Genomic DNA, 18,245 nt, shown 5'->3' with positions numbered 1-18,245 from the left:
CTCCTTTATCAAAGATTAAGTAGGCATAGTTCTGTGGGTTCATTTCTGGGTCTTCAATTCTGTTCCATTGGTCTTCAGGCCTGTTCCGGTGCCAATACCAAGCTGTTTTTATTACTATAGCTTTATAATACAGCTTGAAGTTGGGTATTGTAATTCCGCCAGCACTGTTCTTTCTGCTTAGGATTGTTTTTGCTATTCTAGGTCTTTTGTTGTTCCATATGAATTTCTGGATTGCTTCCTCTATTTCATTAAAAAATGGTGTTGGGATATTAATGGGTATTGCATTGAATTTGTAGATAGCCTTTGGCAATATTGCCATTTTGATTATATTAATCCTCCCAATCCAGGAGCATGGGAGGTTTTTCCATTTCCTTAGTTCTGACTTAATTTCATTTTTCAAGCTTTTAAAATTCTCGTCAAAGAGGTCTTTCACTTCTTTGGTTAAGGTTATTCCTAGGTATTTTATGTTTTTGGGGGCTATTGCAAAAGGAGTTGCTTTCCTGATTTCAGCCTCGGTCTTTGGGTCGTTAGCATAGAGAAAGGCCGTTGATTTTTGAGGGTTTATTTGGCTACTTTGCCAAAGTTTTGGATCAGCTCTAGTAGCTTGGGCGTAGAGTCTATGGGGTTCTTTAGGTATAGGATCATGTCATCTGCGAAGAGAGAAAGTTTAACTTCATCTTTTCCTATTTGGATCCCCTTTATATTTTCTTCTTGCCTAATTGCTCTGGCTAGGAATTCTAGTACTATGTTGAAGAGAAGGGGAGAGAGTGGACATCCCTGCCTTGTTCCTGATTTTAAAGGGAATGGCTTTAGTTTTTCACCATTTAGAGTTATGCTTGCTGTTGGTTTGTCATAAACTGCCTTGATTATATTCAGGAATGTTCCAACCAGGGTATTTAAACATCAAATATTTAGACAGTAACCACTACATGTCACAAACCAAGCACTTAATAAATATCCCTTCATTTACTCTAACAATCCAGTCCATTGTCCAACTAAAGAACCTCTCTCAGGTTAAAAAGCTTGTACAAAATGGCACAGGTAGGACATGGCTTTGAATTTGGGTTCCCAAATTATTACTACTTACTACTATGCTCCAAAGCAGCTCGGGATGGACAGGTTTGTGTGATTTCACCCTGAAAACAACTCATGTGTTTTGTGCCATAGATGAGTACGACGTGGACTGGAAGAACTCTTCTTCGCCCACCTTGGGAGCTGGTGCCCCCTCGGCAGACAAAGAAAAGAGCTGGCTGTATACACTTGACCCTATCCTTATCACCATCATCGCCATGAGCTCACTGGGTGTGCTCCTGGGAGCCACCTGTGCGGGGCTCCTGCTCTACTGCACCTGTTCCTACTCGGGCCTCAGCTCCCGAAGCTGCACCACGCTAGAGAACTATAACTTTGAGCTATATGACGGCCTCAAGCACAAGGTCAAGATGAACCACCAGAAGTGCTGCTCGGAGGCCTGACAGATTGTACCTGAATCACACCTGACATTTCATTCCAGGGAGAGGGGCTGGTGAAGATTACATTCCCCCCCCTGCCCTTTGGAAACTGAATGCCATAATCTTGATCACACCGATCCAGAATACCGAAGGTATGGACAGGAAAGACGAGAGAGCCTAGGGAGGAAGGGAGATGCGGCTAAGATGGATGGGGACTGTCGCTCAAGTAGGACTGCAGTGGCCAAGTCTTTGCAGGAAGGAGACCATGTTCCCTGCTGGGACAAAGACAGGAGCTCATCTCTTTGGGGGTCACAGTTCTATTTTGTTTGTGGGTTTATTATTATTATTATTAATTATTGGTATGATATTTCTTTGGTCTGTGAGCAACTCGGAGGCAGAAGAGAGTAACTTCTCATAGAAAAGTGGAGCAGGAATTATAGAATGCTCCACTTTCTCTCATCAACACTTGAAAAGCAAGGGGTCTTTTCAGCCTTTCCATCTTCAGAAATAAACCTCAAATAAAGCAAAACTCCAGGCCACCCAGCTTGTCCCATCCATGCTTGGATGGTCTCGCCACTTGAGGAGTTTGCTGTGGTGTATGTAGGTTCTGCCAAGCTAACCACAAGCTACCGTTTCCAGTCCTAGTATTTAAGTAGGATGTTGTTGCCTTTAACTTTTTTTATCCAGGGGAAAAATTGCCATTTCGAGGGTCAGCTTAAACAGCTATTTCTTATGTACCATTTAAAACAAACGGAAAAGGAAACTTCACTTGTCAAAATTCATAGATACACTTCCACATTAGAAGCGGACTAGCCTTAAAGTGCTTTGTGAATCGGAGCCATTCCTTGATCTCGAGTTCTAGACCCAGAGTTTGTGGCTGTGGGGTCTCCCTTGTGGAGCCTCTACTGGTGGTTTTTGCCTTTTCTTTTCCCTCTTCCTTATACTTCTTGACCGTATACATATTCACACATGTGTATAGCACATGCACACGTGCATTCACACACACACACACACTTACTGTTCCAATTTCTAAGTGCCAGGAAATAGCACCATTGGATAGTCTCAGAGTCAAGGTGGAAAGAGACAGGTTCTTGGCATTTTTTTCCTCCCTCAGTGAGATGTGGTAACCAGTGACCACAGGATGGAAGGGACCACTGAGAGGAGATGCTTAGCCCCTATGATCATCTGGTGGGAATGGCTGAGCAGTGTGTGCAGACCTAACCAGAGTTCTCCAAACCTCTAAGCAGAGATCTGCAAACACAGTGAACGACCCTACACTGCTTCGACACCAGAGACTGAGACTCCTATCCATACACCCTTGCGTGTGTGTGTACACATGTGCACACACTCACCCACCTATTTATGTGTTTTTTATTAAGTGCCTTGGAAAAAAAGGAAGGAAAAAAACCAATGTATTTTTCTTCTATGTAGAAATCATAAATAGCTTACAAGTTAAGGCATTTCTCCTTTCCTAATCCCAATGGCTCCATTCCCGGTTCCCAACTCTCCGCTGGCCCTACTAATGGAATGAGCTGTACTACCAGAGGGTCGTCACAGCCCTAGCTGCCTCTCAACTGCTCCCAAAGTGGAGGCATCAGGAAGAGAATGGAACTGTATGAAGGATAAGATTGTCCGCATCAAGATCCCAGTCTTGACTTTGTAGTAATGCCTAAGGATTGATTGCCTGTGTGCTGGAAACATGTTTTAAACCCACCCAGTATGCTCAGCCACTGGCACAACCATGCTAAACTGTCAGGCCAATTTTGCTGCTATGATCATCTACAATTTCATTTTGTCTTCTACCCAGGTGAAAGGGGTAGGGTGAATGGGACTGGCTGGTTCCTTTAACTTACGAAAATGCTAGTCCCAGTAGTAATGTCACAATGTTTTGTGTGCAGAGAGGGAGCGTTCATACTGGCGACTCTGTGTTCATGTGTATGTGTGTGTCTTTGCGCACCTTTGAGTTCTCTGTAGCTACTGTGTTTGTGAGTGGTCACGTGGGACTTCGTGGTGGTGTTGTGACTTTGACCTGGGGGCACTCCCCCTCCCCCAGTGAAGCTGCTGCTCTCAGCACTCTTTGGCACAGTGGTAGTTAGAGGTGAAAATTGAAGCTATCCAGCCCCAAGCGCTTAGTGATAGACGGCCCTCTGATTGGGGCATGCAGTAGAAGCGATTTTTTTTTTATTAGTTCACCCTCCTCTTCACCCTCCCATGCAGCTCAGTGTTCAGTAAACTGGGAAGTCCTTGGGATTCCCCAAGGAGCTCACAGAAGAAGTTCAAAAGCCCACTCGGGGGAAGTGGGGTATAGTCCTAGCCCACTCTGACCTGGTGAGCCATTTGATGATAGTCCCCAAAGACCAGCTCCATCTCAGGCCTGCAATTCACCTCTAATTTATGTACAACTCAATCTTCATCTGTCGAAAACTCCTACATGCATATTTACCGTTGGTTGATTTGAGACCCTGAGGGGGACCCCGTAGGCTACACAGAAGCAGGGTCCCAGGGCTCCGTGTAGATACCTCACCACTGCTAGAGGCTTGTGGAAGACCTGAAGAATGACAGCTAGGTCCAATTCTAACTTGGACAGGGGATACCTTGGTCCATTTGTCCACTTTATCTGCAGGTGGGCCAGTGGATCTGTTTCCCTGAATTGTTCCCTTTGGGAAGCCCAATTCACAGTATTGATCTCCTTTTTGCCTTGTACTGAATGACACATTACCTCCACGCTCTCCGGGATGAGGTGGGCCACAGGGCCACAGGGTTGCTTTCTCTCTTTGGCAGGAATGGGGAGTTGACAGAAATGAGGATCCATTGAATGAGCATGAATGACAAGGAAACAAGGGGAAAGTTAAACTGTCATGCCGAAGATTAACTTTTCCAGGGTTTGCAGTTAAAGGTATTCGACCATTTGCTGGCTGAGCCAGATCATGGGAACTTGAGAGCTTTTACTGTGATTCTTCAATGTAAAACATAAAATAAAATAAAATAAAATAAACAATGTCAAACTGTGTTTATATGATTTGTATAAAGCCTTTTTAAGATTACTATTTAAATAAACATTATACCAGAGCTATTTTCCTGCACTGTCTTTATTGGACACAAAGAGACTTGGGACTCAAGTGACCAAATTGTCCCAGTGTTTTTCCTGGGTTGTAGCACTGAATGTTTTATGTCCTAGGAAGCATTTGCCTTGTTGGTATCAAATTGGGCTGCAATAGCAGACTAGCATATACTGGGCAGTTTAAACATGTAGTGCTTTCAGTTCTGGAGGCTGGAAAGTCCATAATGAAAGCCCCAGTAGACTAGGTATCTGACGAAGCCTGTCTTCCTAGCTTGCTGACAGCTGCCTTCTCTGTGTGTGCTAGGCAGCCTCTCAGTGGATATAGCAGTCTCTCTATGTAGTGCATCTCAAGGTGTGGTCCTAGACCAGGAACATTAACATCCTTTTGGAACTTAGACTTTATCTTTGGTATACTAAGTTACAAACTCTAGGAACAGGGCCTATGATTTGCATTTCAACAAGCCCACTGAGGAATTCTGGTGTATTTTCAAGCTTAAGAACCACTGGTCCACCAGGTAAGGTGGCTCATCCCTGTGATGCTAGCTACTTGGGAGGCAGAGATCAGAAGTATTGGGATTCAAAGTCAGCCCAGGCAAAATGCTTTCAAGATCTCATTTCACTCAATAAAAAGCTAGGCATGGTAGTGTCTACACGATATCACAGCCATGTGGAAAGTGTAAATAGGAGGAGAGGACTGTGGTCTACACAAGTCTGGCATGAATCCATGACCCTATTCAAAAAATGACTGCACTGCACTAATAAACTTCATGTACAACTACTTAGACATAAGATAATTTTTTAACAATGAAACAATGAAAAATGAAACAAAAAAACAAGATGCAAAAAAAAAACCCCAAGATGCATGGTTCAAGTGGTAGAACACCTGCCTGGCAGGAGTAATGCCCTGAGTTAAAATCCTAGTAACCAAGAAAAGGGGAAGGAAGGAAGGAAGGAAGGAAGGAAGGAAGGAAGGAAGGAAGGAAGGAAGGAAGGGAGGGAGGGAGGGAGGGAGGGTGGGAGGGAGCGAGGGAGGACAAAAGGAAGGGAAGGAGAAAGGGAGAGAGGGGGAGAGAGGAGGAAAGGATGAAAGAGAATCACTGATCTACAGAATATGAAAACCACCATAGCCTCACAGAGTAACTAAAGCCTTTTCATCTATTGGTTATTGGATTCAAAACAAACCAAATTTGGGACAGAGAAGACTTTACAAAGGCCACATGTGCTCCTAGCTCATACAGTGAAGCTCCCAGGCAGGTGGAGGGAGAAGCTTTATACTGAACCCCCTCCTGTGTAGCTATAACCTAGAGCTAAGTTTGCCTCCATTCTGAGGCCCTGTCCATCCCCCAAAGGAAACAAACTCCAATCATTTATTTGAGAAATATTTTCTGAGCACTTCTCTCATTTACAGGTAAGCAGGTAGAACAAGGACCAGTTACAAAGGGCTGGGAATATGGCCTAGTGGCAAGAGTGCTTGCCTTGTATACATGAAGCCCTGGGTTCGATTCCCCAGTACCACATATAGAGAAAATGGCCAGAAAAGTGGCAGAGTGCTAGCCTTGAGCAAAAAAGAAGCCAAGGACAGTGCTCAGGCCCTGAGTCCAAGGCCCAGGACTGGCAAAAGAAAAAGAAAAAAAAAGGACCAGTTACAGAAAATGCAAAGGCAATAATGAATCAGTAGTTCTGATAGAAATCACCAAGATTTCTCCCTGTGAACCGGTGAGCAGAGAAGAGGATATTTAAGCCAAATCTTAAAGGGACAAAGAGAAGAAGCCTAAACAAAATACCCAAGACCAAGACAAGCTTTGCAGATTGAAGGAAAGGTGGAAAGGAGGCTGATGTCTTCTCAGGAACACAAACAGGTCAACAATGCTCAAGACCAGGCTGCAGGCGGAGGGTGGGGGGAGGCAGAGCCAGATCACACCGTACCTGAAGGCCAGGATGAAGAGGTACTCTTGAATCTTTGTAGTTCCTTAGCTTTCCTTCTTCTATAGGCATCACAACCCATCACCCAGTCCCCACTGTTTGGCCCGGAGGGTCACCACAAACAAATCTCTACAACTTCTGGCTTTGCCCTTCCTATAATCTTCACCAAATCATGAGTCTCCTGACATGCCAGGTTCTAGTGTATTACTGATCCTAGCGATAAGAACAGAGGTTAAAATGAAAGCACATTTCTTCTTTGCTTTAGTTGAGCTTTGGGGGATTTTTAAAGCCTTAATAAACTAATAACATCTCCTGGTCCCTCGCCATCTAGTGTTTACATACGATTATTTTTTTCTTATCTGCATCCTTCTGGATATGTTTACCCAATCCTCAGGGGACATAGGCCAGTTAAGTGCAGTTGGAACAGGCCCATTCTTGAGGGAAAAAGGATCCATCTGGACCAGGGTGAGGGAGGGAGGGAGAGAGGGCTATCTTTGCCCCACTACATTGGTGGTGTGGATGGGGTGTCAAGGTGGGGGGGAGGTGTAAAACAGTGGAGAAATGACTTGATTCCAGTTCTCACAGGCTCAGGCTGTCATCTCAGGCTCAGCTAACTAGAATGCTTAGGGGAAATCTCTCCGCGGGCACAGGGTGTGACATGGAGGGGGGGGGGGGTCTGAATAGGAAATAATAGGGTTCTGCATGCTGCCTGTTGTGGGTTCTTGGTGCTACCTTGCTGTCTTCCTCAGGGCCTCCCAGGAACTTGAAGGCCAATTCTCCTCAACAACCCAACAGGCAGGGGTCCTCAGGGCCTCGGGGCCAAGCCAAGACTGGCCTTTGGATTTTCCTCCTCTCAAAATTCCTGAGCCTGCCTGGCCAGCTCCTCACCCCACCTCCCAACGCGACATGGCCCTCCTCATTCCTGAGTTTCCACCATGACCCTGAGAGGCAGCGCCTGGCGGAAGAACACGCCTTCCCACTTCTCCCTGGAGACCCCAGCCAGAGACCTCCAAAGGAGCCACGAGCCAAATTGTTTCTGCAGCTTATCCAGAGAGGGACACCTGTTTCCTCTCCCTTTCCTGCCAGGGGGGAAAAAAGAGACAGAGAAAGAGATCAGGGGTGTGTGTGTGTGTGTGTGTGTGTGTGTGTGTGTGTGTGTGTGTGTGCGCGCGCGCGCGCGCCTGTGCCAGCAGGTTTACAAGCACTATATAAAAGTGAAGTTTTTACCAGGTATGGTGACACAGGTCTGCAATCTCAGCACTTGGGAGGCTGAGGCAGAAGGAACAAAAAGTATGAGGTCTGGGACTGTGGCTCAGTCATACCTGGGGCTGGGGATGTGGCTTAGTGGTAGAGTGCTTGCCTAGCATGCACAAAGCCCTGGGTTCGATTCCTCAGTACCACATAAACAAAGAAAGACAGAAGTAGCACTGTGGCTCAAGGGGTAGAGTGCTAGCTTTGAGCAAAAATAAGAGAGGCCAGGGACAGTGCTCACTCCTGAGTCCAAGCCCCAGGACTGGCAAGAGAGAGAGAGAGAGAGAGAGAAAGAGAGAGAGAGAGAGAGAGAGAGAGAGAGAGAGAGAGAGAGAGAGAGAGAGAGAGAGAGAGAGAGTTGGTACGTTATGGTTCCTGACTATAATCCCATGTATTCAGGAGGTTGAGATCTGAAAGATTGAGTTCAGAGGCCAGTCAAAGCAGAAAATCTCTCTAGATCCATCTCCAAAGAGCCAACAAAAAACAGGTCTGGTGGCATAGCTCACATGGCAGAGTGCCAACCTAGCAAGTAGGAGTACCTCAGGTCAAACCCTAGTCACACACACACACACACACACACACACACACACACACACACACACACGCCAGATGAAAGAAAGTGTAAACTGGTGGCTGATATCTAAGATCCTAGGTATTCAGGAAGATGAGACCAGAGAGTGAGGTTCAAAGCCAGCCCAGGCAGAAAAGTTTCCAAGACTCCGTCTCCATCCAATTAACCAATGAAAAGCTGGGCTGAAGGTATGGCTCAAATGATAGAGCTCCAGAAGGATAAGCAAGCTAAGTAACCACAAGATGTTCAGTTTAAACTCTAGACGCTAGAATACTTACATTCTAGTACTCTAGAACACTCCCCTCCACCCAAAAGTGAGGTCATTGCTGTATGTTTAACTTTATAAAATACTGATTAATTTAAGAATGAGTGTATCATTTTGTACTTCCCTCAGTGGTGCATAGCTAGAGCAGGAACCAGTCAGATATTTTGAGCAATCTCTTCTTCCTGGAGTTCATACCTGTTATGTCATTTGTTACCATGCTGTGTGTGCCCTGCTTGGTTTCCATGACAATAGCATAACAACAGAAGCAAGCGCATGTAACTTGTGAGCTTAAGTTATTAAGATGGAAATTTTAATCTTGGAGAAAGAGAAAAGAATCTGAGGCTAGTCTGAGTTACAAACTGAGACCTTGTTTCATAAAGCTAAAAATGAAGCAGGCACCAGTGGCTCAAACCTGTAATCCTAGCTACTCAGGAGGCTGAGTTCTGAAGATCATGGCTCGAAGCCAGCCTAAGCAGGAAATCCAAAAGGCTTTTTTCTCTCCACTTAACCACCAAAAATCTTGACATGGAGTTGTGGCTCAGGTAATACGAGTGCTAGCCTTGAGCACAAAACCAAGTCCTGAGTTCAAGGTTCAGGGCCGACACACACACACACACACACACACACACACACACACACACACACACAGAAACAAAGGAAAAAGAGGATCATTTACTAAAGTAGTTTGTCTACCTGTGGCACTGCACTTGAGCCATTCCTTATCATTTCCTCTGATACTCCATGGCACTAGGGTGGCAGTGAATCCCCTCTCTCCACAGGGCCTGTGGGACACTTAGCTCTGATCTCAGGTCCTGCCAGCCTGCAGGAAGCCCAAGCCTACACAGGAAGTTCTCCACCAGCAGAGGAGTTGGTCCTTATGGCAGGGCATAGGAGGTGTGAAAACCTGGGGTGCTTGGTTGTAGGTTGCTTGCCAACCCTCTGACCAAATCAACAGTGGTCAGGCATAGACCCTCCCTCCCAGACTCAAACAGCTTCCCTGGAAACCATTCACTTCTATGCTTCCCGAAACAGCCGGCAGAGCCAGATTGCTGTGGTTTGGAGCCCAGTTCCACTAATAAATCTCATCCTAAAGCCCTTGACTGCCTCTGCTGGGAATTGAAGCGCAGCCTCTCCCATGCTAGCCTGCTGCCTGTGCATACCAATGGCCAGGCCTCAAGCACTGCTGCTCTGCAAGGGTCTTTATTCCTGAGCCGGGTGGCAGGTGGCCTTGCTGGATTTGCCTTCTTTCTATAGTTTTTTTTCCTCCTCCTCCCTTCCTCTCCTCAATTCACCTCTCCTTGAGCTGTTACTCTTTCCAGTCAACTATTTTTTAATGCCTATGGAAGCTTAAAAAGAGCTTCTGGTGATTTTGAGATACAGCGTGATGGGATCCCCTGGAATTTGGACCTGCTGAGAAGGAGAAGAGAAAAACACTGCTGTTCTTGAAAGCTCTGAAGACCATGTTTCAAGAGTCAGTTCTGCCTCTAATGGTTTGACCTTAGGAAGGCCATGACACATGGTGGTCTCTTCCATGCAGTTGGGCAAAATAAATTTTGCCCTTCCAGCTTGAACATCCCAGAGTGATATCCATTTGGATGTCAGTGAGCATGGAGCTAAGTAGTGCTCCCTCCTGTGTCCTCAGAACCCCTTCTGCAGAGGTGCTGGGCGAGGCACCTTTCGGGTAGATGTTATTCTGGTCCTGGTCTCCCAGATTCCTAGATGCAGAACTTCACCCAGAGTCCTTCACTTCTACCTCTACAGCAATAGAAGCCAAGCATAAATAATCCATGCCTGTAGCTACTCGGGAGGCTGAGATCTGAAATGGGGGTTCAAAGCCAGCCCTGGCAGAGAGGTTCTTATCTCCAATTAACCAGCAAAAAGCCAGACATGGATGCATAGCTCAAGTGGTAGAGTGACAGCCTTGAGGGGAAAAAAAGAGAGAGTCCCTGGGCGCAGGCCCCAGTAATAACACAGAAACAGAGAGCAATTGATGTGCTTAGTTGTCTCTCTCTCCACTGCTTCTTGAGAAAAAAAAATTTGTTTCATATAAGCAACATAGTTCCTGTCCAATGCCTACATGTGCCTTGTGAAATGCTAGGAGGCAGAAATGATAAGCAAAGCAACCTAGTCCTTGCATTCGGGGAGTTTAGTGAAAGAGGCGTAGGTGACTCAGACAACTACACAAGCACAATGATGATGACAAGAACTGCAAATGGAAGTACAGAGAGCTATGGGAGGGTTGGCAGGAATCTCTGCACCGTGTTCGGCGGAGCTGAAATCCTAGAGTGAACTGTAGGAGCAGGAAAGGCAAGCATCTGATAGGCAGAAAACTGCCGAAGATGTGAAGATGTAGAAGCTGAGGGGAACCTGCCAAAGGCAGAGTTGGGCCGGGGGGTGGAGGGGGAGAGAAGGACATCTCATTTACTTTTGTGTCAGGATGCCCAACTCACACCTGGCCCCTACTATGTGGACATAATAAATGTTTATTGACTGAGTGAATGTTGTATAAATTTTCCTTTAAAAGCCACCAAGCTGCCCAGTGTGTACAGACTAAAAGGTCTTTTAGTTCTTGCTTGTTACTGCTTCCTGTGCTGCACTCTACTGGAAAATACACAAATAATTTTCTGAGTTGAACTGGGAAACTATGTCCACAAGTTCCAGCATGGAGCTCCCCACTATTAATTTATGTGTAAATACGATAAGAGCTTAAGTATAATCTTCAAATTAAAATTCTATTGAAACAGTTGGAGAGTTGTCAGATTTAGCAAATGAAAATGTACTATGCAGACCCTGTGGAAAACAGTGTGGCAGTTCCTCAAGATGGTAAGCATGGAATCACCATGAGACCCAACAATTCTACTTCTAGGCATCTACACCCAAAATAACTGAGAGCAGGGCCTCAAACAAGTCCTCAAGCATCCCCGTTCAGCACTGTCCCTTCCAATGGCCACAAAGAAGAGACCCCACTGCACATATAGAAGTATCATTCACCTTTTAGAATAAGGAGGTTAGCCTGGGGCTGTTGGCTCACGCTTGCAGTCCTAGCTACTCAGGAGGCTGAGATCGGAGGGTCACAGTTCAAAAACCAACCTAGGCAGAAAAGTCTGTAAGACTCTTTATCTCTAATTAACCACTGGTAAACCAGAAATGGAGCTGTGGCTCAAAGTGGTAGAGCACTAGCCTTGAGCAAAAGACTTCAGGGACAGTGCCCAGGCCCTGAGTTCAAGCCCCAGAACTTGGGGGGGGGGGAAGAATAATGATAGTGTAATTCTCATTTAAATAAAAATAGGTTTATAAGGAGGTCCCATATGATAGTGCATTTTATTTATTTGTTCATTATTTGTTTTTTATTTGGGTCTTTGAGATAAAGAAAGTCTCAAATAAGTAGCCTGGATTAGCCTCAAGTCACTATATAATACAAACTGTTCTCAAACTTGGGATCACTTTGCCTCCCAAAGTTCTGGGTTTACAAGCATGCGTCATCACACCTGGATGTTGAAGACAAATTTTAATCTCTTCTTCTTATTATGTGCTTAAATTTTAGTAATAGAATTTCCCTTGGGAATACAGTAGTATAAGGCTCAGAAAAATAATAATTAAGAAAAACAATCTTTTAAAAAATTGTTTATTGTTATTATGAAGGTGATGTGCAAAGGGATTGCAGTTACATAAGTCAGGTACAGTACACTTGTTTTTGGACAATGTCACTCCCTCTCTCTCTGTCTCTCTGTCTGTGTCTATGTCTCTCTCTGTGTCTCTCTCTCCCAGTTTTTCCCTCTAGTCCCCTTCCACAAGTTGTATAGCTCATTTTCAATGCAATCTGACTTTTTGAACCTCAAAAACACATGATGTTCTTATATGTGTTATATAACACGGGATAAACTAAAAATATTACCCTAAATGAAATAATCCAGGCACAAAGGACAGATGTTATGGGATTGCATATGAATGTAGAATGGGGAGGAAGGAAGGGAGATGAGAAGACAGGAGAGGAGAGGAGAGGATTAGTAGTTACCAGAGGCTAGTAGGAAGAAAGAGTGGGAATCATTGTAAAGGGTATGGAGTTTGAGATAATGAAAGCATTTGGGAAATGGATAGGAATGATGGTTGCTCAATAGGCATAATGGTGAAGGTACTGGATATTACTGAGTTGTACACATTAAACTGACTAAAATGATAAACTTCATATCAGGTAGATCTTAAAAGCATTGCTTGAAAAAAAGTCATTTTGCGTGATACTGATGAAGACTTATTGTGTTCATATACTAGTTTGTTGAATGACAACTCTTTCGTACAACTACTTAAAGATAAAAATAAAAATTACAAAGAGCATCTTTTATTTTGAAAAAAATACAAAAATCCCATATAATAATTAGGACATAGTTAAGCTAAATGATTGTTCACTATGCACCTGAAATTCAAATTGAACTGCATGTCCTGCATTTTATCTGGTAATTTTTTGTTGAGAAACTTTCTCTTCACCATGCGCTCCCTCAAATCTTCCCAGAATTAAAGACCCTATTTTCCAAACCAAAAGTTAGTGCTGGTGGTCTTCTGAGTATACAAAACAGTGGCAGAAAGTCAGGGGAGTCGTGCCTGCTCTAATAATAGCCTCAACCACAGAGAGAGGCCACGCTATACCTCCCTTAGTCTTCACTCACCCCCTCAGTGAAGAGGTAGAGATTAGAAATCTTGGTTGGGTTTGCCATCTGTTGTCTAATCATCATGCGCCCCAAACGCAGTAATAGCTGGTTATAAAGCCCTTCTCACAATTGACCACATGGCTAGAATTACAGTTGCAGATGGTGACACTCACACATGTGACTCAGACGATAGCCTTGTCCCCCGCCATCAATAGATTGTCACACCAGAGTTAGAAAAGAACCCATGGGGTGGCCAGATGCCTAATGGTACTGCCATTTGCACCCATGCCTTCTAGAAGAAATCAACTTCCTACACAGCTTACTGTGTAGCAAGAAACAAGTGTGAAAGGCAAAGGGCACTTTAGAGCCATTTGGACCAAAGATGTGGACTGAGCATAGCAAGGGTGCCACAGGCTTGGACAGAGCTGTGCTAATCTGCCTGGAAGATAGATTTGGAGTCACACCACCGCTCCAGAGTCTACGGCTGTGATTCCAGGTGGTCCCACCTACTCCTTCTCTCCGCCGAGAGGAAAGGCAGCCAGGGAGGGCATCTCATGAAGAGATGGGTGGTGTCCAATTCATTTTTACTAGGTGCTGACAAGTACACTGTGAAAAGTCTGGAAATGTGTAGCACAGCAAAAACACACAGGTCACCATGCACTGGTGAATGATTACCAGAGGAGAAATTCATTACAGCCTCCTCTCCGCTCCCACCACATAAGGAAGTGTTACATTAACAAGATGGAAGGTCCCTGCGGTCCCCTCCCCAGCACAACCTCCACTGCCACCGCCTACCACCCCACTATTTCAATTTGGCTTTCGTGGTGGGAGAAGTTAATTCAGCTATACTAATCAAAAAAAGGGAGGTCACAGTGGCAGCTGAATCAAATCAAAGCTTATCTGACCTGCATGCTACATGAAATTCTTTCAGCTAGCCAACACCAGCTCCGACCCCTGGCGCCGGCCACCTATAGTGAGCATTCAAGCACAGTGGATCTTTGTGAGTTACTCCTATAACTTGTTTATGCCTCCAGAGTACATGCATTGCCCTCTCCTTCATGCCTCTTGGTACCAAGATCCTGTGAGTATATGTGTGTGTGTGTGTGTGTGTGTGTGTGTGTGTGTGTGTGCCAGTCCTGGACACTGTCCTTGAGCTTTTTGCTCAAGTCTAACACCCTGCCACTTGAGGCACAGCTCCAATTGGAGATAAGAGTCTCACAGACTTTCCTGCCCCAACATTCCTGACTTAGAACGGTGATCCTCAGATCTCAGCCTCCTGAGCAGCTAGAATTAAAGGTATGAGCCACCAGCTCCTGGCTCCTGTGCGGTTTTTTTTCTTTCTTTTTTTCCTTTTTTCTCCTGTGAGTTTGCAACCTATTTTTACATAGACATAGACTTAGCCAGTACCAATATGGAAAGGGTTTGGAGACTCTGGAATGTCAAAGATGACTCAGGCACTGGGCTTGGATCCGCTTTAGACAAAGTGGTGGAGTGATGAAAACAGAGTCTCCATTTGAGGGTAAAGATGAGTCACACACACTGGGCTTGGATCAGCCCAAGTTCTGGGGTGATGGAAACAAAAGGCTCCAGGTCAGGGTGGCTAAGAGATGGAGTGGCCTTCAGGTCCTTGCCACTCACAGACACAATGCAGTCTTTGTCTCTTCCTCTTTCTGATCTCTCTTCTCCAGTTACCACTCCCCATGTTAAAGTATCATGGGCCACAAACGGCAGGTTAGCCAAGAGGCCCGGACACGAGATGGAAGGGTCAGTAGTACCCTTAATGGGATTTCTGTTCCTTCAGGCCACCTTATACACACACAGGTGCCAATCACAGGCATCTACTTGGAAGTCAAGGGCAAGCCAAGTCCGGGATGGATGGGCTGTTGGTAGAACATACTGTCCACAGGTGCCTGTTGAAGGAGACCAGGAAGCCTTGTGCCCAACCTCTCACCTCCAAGAAGGCCCATGGAGCTTCTATGACAAAGGTCAACCAAAAATGGAGGAGCCAAGCATACCCTGGTTTGCCAGCCAACACAATGTTAAATCGTAAACCTCCCTGTAGCCGGCTGAGGCTGAAAGCTACCATTTCATTATGCAGCTTTCTCCCAGCATAAGAAGAGAGCCTGCTTCTCCCAGACACACACCGTGGCGACCTGCCCTCCGCCTTCGCTGCCCTGGGGAAGCCTTCAAAGCTGTTCCATTTGTCTAAATCCCATCCATCTTTAATGTCACCATCTACATTTTCTCCTCTCCTCCTTTTTCAAAGCAGCCAAAACAGAAAATGTCACTGCATTTGGGGCCAATTCAAAAGGCAGGCTCAGATGGAAGTTCTATTTCATTCTCTAGAGTCTGTGTTTTCATCTCCTGGGGAGCCTTCAGGGTACCTCAGCCCTCCAATCCTATGCTCATCCGCTGCTGTTATGTGTTTGCTGTGTGTCCTTCACTCTTGTTCTTCTGTGTTTGCCTATTTCACCTGCAAGAGGGCATGACGTTGATGGGTATGGGGACAGGGGCCGTGGTGGGGGGATTGTCAGGTGAGACTGTCACTACACCCCTCAAATTCCTGACAAGGACTGAGAGGTCCAACAGCTGAATACAAACAAATATCCCCCGGGCTGCCTTTCAAAAACCATGTGCTCTAAATTTGTCCAAAGCACACAGAATCACCCCCACTAAGGCAGACATGGTTGGGAGTGCTGTGAGCACCCCCTCTCCCCTGGGTGCTTTAAAAAGACCCTTTAAACTGTGCAGGGCAGGTGGCAGCTCAGATGAAGATGACAGTCAGAATGCATTCCTGACAGCCCCTGGCTCAGCCAGGAACAGAGCACTGATGCGCTGATTGATACCTGAGAGGGTGGCTGTCATTGGGTAGGACACAGGAAGGAGATAAGGGACTCTATCAGTGTCAGACCCAGCCTGACACAACACAGCTGTAAATCACTTCGGGTGAAGATTCTTAGCTGCTGAAGTCAAGAAGGGTAAGCAGGTAATAGAAAAACCAGGGGGGAGGCACAGCTGTAAGGGGTGGGCCAGGTGCTTGGTTTCAGACCTGTGTGGGAGGGGCGAGCCCCATTAGTAGAATTCCATTCATCTATCCTCAGCCCAAGGGAGGTGCTGTATCTTCCAGAGTTAATTGCACAGGGTTAAAATATAATCCAGGGTGAGCCTACAGTAAGTGATCTATGTCTTCACATGGCTATTATAGCTACACATATATTCCAACCAGCAGCACAGGATGAGTGCTGTGAGAGGGAGCCCACCCTCCCCTCTCCTACCTACTCTTCACAGGCTAAAGAGATGGTTGCTGCTGTCCTGGATTTGTCCTTCTCACTGATACCTGAATTTACACAATGACCTATGAAGAAAATAGGACGAAGAGGTTCTGAATTTTGCCAGGCATCAGTGGCTCACACCTATTACTCCCAGCTACTCAGGAGGCTGAAGTCTGAGGACTGAGATTCAAAGCCATCCCAGGCAGGAAAGTCTATGAGACTCATCCCCAATTAACCACCAGAAAGCTGAAAGTTAGACATGTGTCTCAAGTGGTAAAGTGCTAGCCTTGAGTGATGACCTTGGGCAATGTTCAGCCCATCAGCTCAAGCCCCAGCCCCCAGCGCACACACATGCGCTCGCGCTCGCGCACACACACACACACACACAAACACACGATTTCTCCATTTCAGAAAGCTGCAAGACTGCCTTCAACAACTTCCAACCATGTTGTGATGTGATTAGCACTAGCCAAACCCATTTTAAAGATGGTCTTTCAGTGTGTGTTAATTAGACATTTAAAAAATAATAACCTTTTTTTTTTTATCCAGGGGACAATGGTTCTGAAGTTGCAAATAATGAAGGGATTAGTGACTAATTAATTGCTAGCAGGTGTGGTGGGAATGTCTAAGAGTTCTTGGTGTTTCTCCTCTTTCTCTCTTAAGATTGTTCTTTCTTATTTTAATTAATTTTTTTGCCACCCCAGCACTTCTCTTATCAAATATTCAAATAAACTAAACAAATAATGTGTATTGAGACCAAAGTACTCAATATGGTGTTTAATTGGAATTGTAGCCTGTTTTCTCCCAGTAGAGTCTCGGGGTACCTGGAAGGCTTCCCTGGCAGTGGAATTGGACTCCAAAAGTGCATTTTTAGCATCTAGTTAATCTTCCTTTCAGGTGCCAAGGGCATGGCTTGATTGAAACAAGGAAACATAAGCCATTGGGTGGTTTGTGGTTTCTCTTGCCTGGTAAGGAACAGAGGCAATAACATAACAATGCTGTGATGACCTCTCATTCGCTCTCCTCTACTGTTCGTGTGTGTGTGTGTGTGTGTGTGTGTGTGTGTGTGTGTGTGTGTGTCTCCCACAAATGAACTGAGTGCATGATCCAGCTATTGGACAGGCCAGGTTTGGTGGCCAACCTATGCCCTGAGCTATCAGTATCACAAGTTGGCAGGAGTTCTGCCTTCACGACCACTACTTACACTAATACAACTAAGTCTATGTAATCAAACCCCAGCCTCAGCCAGAAGAGGGGGCAGCCAGAGTGTGCGCTCTTATGCAGGGCCCGCAGCATTGGTGGCTCAAGCAATGTGAGCACTATGCTTTATCCTCTCCGTAGGGACATTGCTCAGAATGCCACGATGCTGCGCAGCTCCAAGTACGAGGAACCGTTTCCTGAGTGAGCTAGCTAGCATCGTATGAAATGCCAAGAGGGGCTTCGGGGATATAGCCTATAATGCCACCAGAGCTGTTGTTGGCTGCTTTAAAATGAGTTACAGGTTTCAGCTCTGGTACTTTACCCTCCAATAGTCAGGAGATTCCTTAAGTGGAGGGAGGCCTCTACTATCTTCTCAAAAGCAGCCAAATTGTTGAGCCATGACCATCGATTTATCCAGAAATGATGATTAGGAGGAATGGAGAAGAAATGGAAGAGGAGTTTTATAAATGGGTCTCTGGTGGCCTTGAGCTCAGCTCAAGGCATTTTTCTCCAGATTGAGGCAAAGACAGAAGTAGTCTGCTGTGACTGATGGAGCCCAGATGACGCCCTGCCGAGCACCTCATTATAAGTGTAGTTGGGGTGGGGTCGGC

The 18,245-nt window shown here is 45.6% G+C and overlaps 1 protein-coding gene across 2 annotated transcripts in view; it reads left to right on the top strand.

The window, feature by feature from the left end:
- Positions 1 to 4,517, top strand: part of Nrp2 (neuropilin 2) — a 125,538-nt gene extending 121,021 nt beyond the window's left edge. For both annotated transcript variants that reach the window (XM_048344898.1, XM_048344897.1), the window contains exon 17: positions 1,168 to 4,517. In XM_048344898.1, coding sequence (XP_048200855.1) covers positions 1,168 to 1,472 — 305 coding nt within the window. In that variant the 3' untranslated portion in view covers positions 1,473 to 4,517. The remainder of the gene's footprint in view (positions 1 to 1,167) is intronic.
- Positions 4,518 to 18,245: the final 13,728 nt, after the last annotated feature.

The sequence above is a fragment of the Perognathus longimembris genome, chromosome 4 (genome assembly GCF_023159225.1).
Source record: "Perognathus longimembris pacificus isolate PPM17 chromosome 4, ASM2315922v1, whole genome shotgun sequence".
NCBI classification, from domain to species: domain Eukaryota; kingdom Metazoa; phylum Chordata; class Mammalia; order Rodentia; family Heteromyidae; genus Perognathus; species Perognathus longimembris.
This window is presented reverse-complemented; position numbering and strand designations above follow the sequence as displayed.